Raw genomic sequence first — 5,622 nt, forward strand, 5'->3', positions numbered from 1 at the left:
ACCGTTGAAGCGATTTTTTGAACTGAAATTTGGAGGACTGTATCTTTTTTAGGAAGCGCTTTTCAGGAAAATAACATAATGTCATGTCAGCTTATTTTTTGATGAACTGAACATTAAAAATAAATAAAATTAATAATAATAATAATAATAAATTTGTTTATTTAGCTAATAGCTATATACAAAAAACACAGAACAGTAAGTATAGGTATACAATTCTAAATATTTTCAAAATGCGGACATATTTACAATGTGTTCGCGTAGATGGACTTTAAACATTCTCACAGTATTACATTGTTTTATACATTTTGGTAGCTGATTATAATTAAGAAGTCCTCTATATAAAGGCGAATTTAGGGCTTGATCTGTATTACAATGTCTCAAAATAATAAAATCATCACAATTTCTTGTACTGTAACTATGGACCTCAGAAAAGGTTGTTATTTTTCTACACAGGTATTCCGGCAGTAACCCCCGCTTCATTTTAAAAATAAACAAATACACATCAAACATTATCATCTGACGTACGGACAACATATTCAAAGTTTTCTGCATGGTACTTATTGAGACATATCTATTACACTTAAGGATGGTCCTCATCGCTCTGTTCTGTACGATCTCGAACTCCCGCACCTTAAAACTGGGTAGACCATAAAGAAGAGTGGAACAGAACTGCAAATGCGGCGAAGCGATACTATTATATAGCAATAGTTTGGTGTACAATGACAAATTTTTTCCGACTCTAGAAATAAAATTAACTTTCTTTGCATATTTCCTTAACGTATAGTCAGCATGAGCATGGAATGTTAGACATGGATCAAAAATTACTCCCAAATACTTGATGTTTTGCTCATAAGATATGCTATGACCATCCATTTTCAGATCTATGTCGTCAATATTAAAGCTATTCAATTTACATTTTCTTCCAAATATACAAAATTTTAGTTTTTGCTGTATTTATGCTCAGGTTATTCTTGCACAACCAATGAAACAAATGTTCCAAATCTTGATTTACTTTCTGCTGCATCTGCATTAAGTTAGTTCCAGATATATAAATCATAGTATCATCCGCGAACAGTTCGACTCCACAATTCTCAACCACGCCCACAATATCATTTATATACAATAAAAACAACAACGGTCCTAAAACCGTCCCCTGTGGCACCCCATACTCAACCGGTAAAGAATCAGACATACTATTATTCAACTTAACTTTTTGTCGCCTATCATTCAAGTACGACTCAAACCACCGCAACACAACATGTTTGAGGCCCACATTACTAAGTTTCTGCAATAAAATACTTCTTGAGACAGTTTCAAATGCCCTCTTTAGGTCTAAAAATACAGCAAGTACAAAATTACCAACACAGATTCACAAGAATGTTTTTCTCTAAAACCAGACTGATTTGGTATCAAAATATTATTCTTATCACAGTGAAGCTGTAGTTGCGCTTTTACTACCAATTCTAATACTTTTTCGTACAACTCGACTGTATTTATGGGTCGAAACTCAGTGTGTACCCTAGTGTTCTGCACTTTCGGGACAGGTATAATAATCGATTCCTTCCATGCATGTGGAAAAACTCCAGCTGTCAGTGAAGAATTTATAATATCTAGTAGGCGGTTTCCCGCCACATCACACACATCACACAGCACCTTTTTAGAAATGTTACTTTCACCGCCCCCTACATTTTTTAGGTTTTTTAAAGTTATTTTCAATTCACTCATAGTAACTGGGTTGAAACGTGAAAAAACACCATCAGGATTTAATGAAGAAGAAAAGATATTTCCATGAATATTTTGGAAAGGACAAGCAGGCATGCCAGCAATAATATCCGCTATACTACTTATGAAATACTCATTAAATTTGTTTGCAATTATTAAGTTGTTCGTAACTGCGACATCACCGAATTTGACCTCTCCAATAACCGAATTTTTTCTCTCTGGTAATAATAATTTCAAGTTTTTCCACAACTCCTTCGGATTATGTTTGTTGTCGTCGATAGTTCTCTTAAAAAATTCATCTTTTTCAAATTTAATTTTAGAAACAATCAAATTACGCATTGACTTGTATTCCTTCCACACGTCATCATTTCTCTCACGCACCGCTCTAACATACAATGCATCTCTCTCCCTCATTTTTTGTTTAATATCATCAGTGATCCATTTTTTGTCTTCATACTTCTGACTATAAGTTATTTCTAATACTGGGCACATAGAATCAATAATATTTTTTATGTCGTTTACAAAGACATCCGCCAACAGATTTACATCACTAATATTACTATTCCAGGGCACATCAAAAAAATAATCCTGTAATTTGCTTTTGTCATACCCCTTAAATGATCTTCGACAAACATTAACCCTATTCCCTTCTACACGATCTCTCCCTAGGTCAACAGACAATATACAATGATCACCAATTCTAGGCGCAAGATGTACTGCATGCTGCAGGTGTCTGTTGTTTGTTACTATATAATCAATCAGGGTTTGACTTCTGTCAGTGATACGTGTAGGTGAAGCTACAATCTGTGTGAAACCACTAGAGCTTATACTATGAAGTATTTTGTCACCATAAAATGAGTGTTTTAGCAAATCCAAATTAAAATCACCAAAAATTAAAATGATTCCATCAAATGCACTAACCCGATCGAGGTAACCAACAAAAAATTCCAAGAATTGTGCATCCTCTTTTTTAGGTGGGTGATACAGTACCGTGCAGAGGTACTTTATTCCAAAATTAGAAAATTCAACCGACAAAAGCCAAACAAAGTTTTGTACGCATTCTACCGATCTCAAAGTACATCTTACGTCCTTTCTTATCAGTGCCATAACTCCACCCGTTCTTCTATTATCCGTCGTACATTTTTCAATCCTATAGCCCTCAATATCTAACTCCCTCAGAGTCACCTCAGCACACACATGAGTTTCTGACAGAAAAACAATTTTTGGTCGCCACTGGTTTATAAGAGAATTTATACCGTCCTTATTGTTTAAGTAACCCTGACAATTGAGATACACTAAACTGGAATTAAAACTATCCGCATCTAATTGCTATTTATTGTATTTATCATTTTGAATTTTTTCAAATCGTTTCAATGTTTCACATTGGTTATGATCCCATGTTGTATGATCTACCTTGAGTGCCATACCATATTTCTTATTTGACCAAAGACAGTTCGAACATTTAACAAAATTACTCTGACAATCACCTAAACTATGCTCTCCACTACACTTAGGACACACTTTTTTATCAGTACAATCTCTGCTAAAATGACCATACTTACAATAGTTAAAGCATCTAATAATACCATATTCATCATATATTGGACATCGACTCCAACCTATACTAATTTTTCCTTTTTTAATTATCACATTATAGGTATTTTGATCTAGTTCTATGATTATACTAAATTTTTTCCTAACAATTTTAGTTTTACGAATTATATCCATTTTTGAACAATTATCATTGATATTTAATTCGTTTTGTTTAACTATCTTAACTAATATATCACTATCATTCCTATCGTACTCACATTCATCTATTCCGACAATCCTGACACGGTGCTGCAGAGATTTAGGCCTCTCCACATCGTAACTGCCTCCAAGTTTATCTTGAATCTCAGTCTGAACGCTTGCTATTTCCCTACTACCACTACAATTTATAATAACACCTCCTTGTTTTGTCACCCGTCCCATAGTCACTCCTACTCCCATATCCGTTGGATCAACTCTCTGCCGTATATCTTGTTTCACTTCTTTGATTTCCTTTTGGGTTCCTTTTTGTTTTACAATAAGTACGTTGTTGTTCGATTTTTTTGCGACAGCCGAGTAGGTCAATTGTAAGTCATCATTTCTAGGTACCTGAGTGTTCAAATCTCTAAGACATGCTATTTCCATCTTGAGGCAACGATTTTCTTCGATAAGCAAGTCCATTTTTTCCATTAAAACATTGGTGTTATTTACCAAGGTCTCCAAAGTTGTATTTATGAAACTAACAGTATCTTGATCAATATACCCTTCCTCTACTCGACTTCTCTTTCTAGACCTCTCTGGTCTAGTTACTTCACCCAAACTTTCAGCACATGTTTTACACCTCTATGTAGCTTTTCTCATATGAATTACGTCAGCAAAACAGTGTTTTTTATCGTTTATTATATGAGCAGAATTACTATTCTATTGAACTAAATTTAAATCTATGCATAACCATAATTCAATTATTTTGACAGTTACATACACTTATAGCAATTGCAAAATTATACATAAAAATTCCATGTTAGGAAAGCTATTGCCAATAATGTAAATCCGTGCTCTTGACAATGATGGAGATGAACTTTGTAAATGACATTGTGTCAGTGTACCAAAACCCTTGCGACGTCATTTCACATGACCATTGATACGGTTGATAACGTCAGAAAGTCTGATTAAAATCTCCGTTTGCAACTTTTGGCAAATTTCTGTAAAGGTATAATTATAAAATTAAAAGGTTTCGTTACTAAATAGTTTATAAAAAAAATCTCTGCATGCAAGTCAAAAACAAAGAAAAACTTACTTTGTAACCACATACTGGAAAACTGGTTTTATCTCTAAGAAAACTGTCAAAATGATTCCACTCTTTTCTGTCTCTAGTGTTTTCCTCCTCATCACTTTCAAAATCTACAAGACTACATCATGAAAACAGTTTGGAAACACAAATTGACTCTCTTAACTTACCAAAATTTTCAGGAGTTCTTTTAAACTTCTTGAAAGATATCGACACTTTAGAGTCACCATTATACTTTTGTTGTGTTCTCATCAGCATCTTGTCATACTCTTTATCAAATTGCAGCTGCAGCATTGTGGCTATTAGTGCATCACTGTCCATGGTATCATTTGATATCGCCCTCAGCACCTCATCAGGAATATCCTCAGATGTTAAGGTAGCATTGGAAGAAGTGTGAGCATCTGTGGTGATAATAGCAATAATGAAATGTTGTGCAACTCATTGACCGTTGTAAAAATGGTTGTAATTCGGAACTGAATTGCTCTTTACACAGTTTTTATGTATAATGTGAATGAACTTACCAGTTATAGGAATTTTCTGGCCCCACTTTCGATTTTCTCTTGCCTCTTTGGATATGATTTCTTTCAGATTTACAGCCTCTGGTGTTTTAACGTTGGCCCAACCACAAGCCATTTTAGACTTATGTGGATATAAAATGCTTTTTAGAAAAATCACAAGTACTTTAAACAGAGCTTAAAATTTCAGTTCTGGTCGCTTCGACAGCTTCAACGGAAATGAAAGAAATTAGATGGATATGGATGGGTCTAAAACCCAAGTGGGCGTGGCCTACTGTGCATTGGGTAGGGGTAGGGTATCAAAGCCATTGGGTACAATTTAGCGTCCGAATACGACGTTGCCAACGTTACGTTAATAAATATTGACCTAAATAAGCCTCTTAAAAATGCTATTGACGATTCACATGCAGGAACCTGAGTCGAAGATCAATTTGGCAGCCTAACCTAAAGTTTACTAATAGGGTACGTCAATTATGATCAATGTTTATAGACATGGGGTTTAATTTTTTCACAGCAATATGCATTTCAGAAATGTATTATCTAAAATGCATATTGCTGTGAAAAAAT

General features: G+C 34.4%; 1 protein-coding gene across 1 annotated transcript; it reads right to left on the minus strand.

Moving 5' to 3' along the window:
- Window positions 1-4,132: 4,132 nt before the first annotated feature.
- On the minus strand, window positions 4,133-5,411 carry LOC145737254 (serine/threonine-protein kinase RIO3-like). The gene is made up of 4 exons (XM_081991870.1): window positions 5,062-5,411; window positions 4,711-4,941; window positions 4,550-4,653; window positions 4,133-4,454 (listed from the first exon to the last, which is right to left on the minus strand). Exons 1-4 carry the CDS (start codon window positions 5,171-5,173, stop codon window positions 4,422-4,424), a joined length of 480 nt encoding a protein of 159 aa, XP_081847996.1. The 5' UTR covers window positions 5,174-5,411; the 3' UTR covers window positions 4,133-4,421.
- Window positions 5,412-5,622: the final 211 nt, after the last annotated feature.

Source organism: Ips typographus, linkage group LG13 (genome assembly GCF_016097725.1).
Source record: "Ips typographus isolate SLU linkage group LG13, UJ_Ityp_2.0, whole genome shotgun sequence".
Taxonomy (NCBI): Eukaryota; Metazoa; Arthropoda; class Insecta; order Coleoptera; family Curculionidae; genus Ips; species Ips typographus.

What these genes read in the sequence shown, in the direction of transcription:
- LOC145737254 (XM_081991870.1), bottom strand. Translation starts at nt 5,173, where the DNA reads ATGGCTTGTGGTTGGGCCAACGTTAAAACACCAGAGGCTGTAAATCTG. An exon ending in AAGAACTCCTGAAAATTTTG is followed by an intron (nt 4,654 to 4,710) that starts GTAAGTTAAGAG and finishes GTAGTCTTGTAG; the next exon opens with ATTTTGAAAGTGATGAGGAG. An exon ending in TTCCAGTATGTGGTTACAAA is followed by an intron (nt 4,455 to 4,549) that starts GTAAGTTTTTCT and finishes ATACCTTTACAG; the next exon opens with AAATTTGCCAAAAGTTGCAA.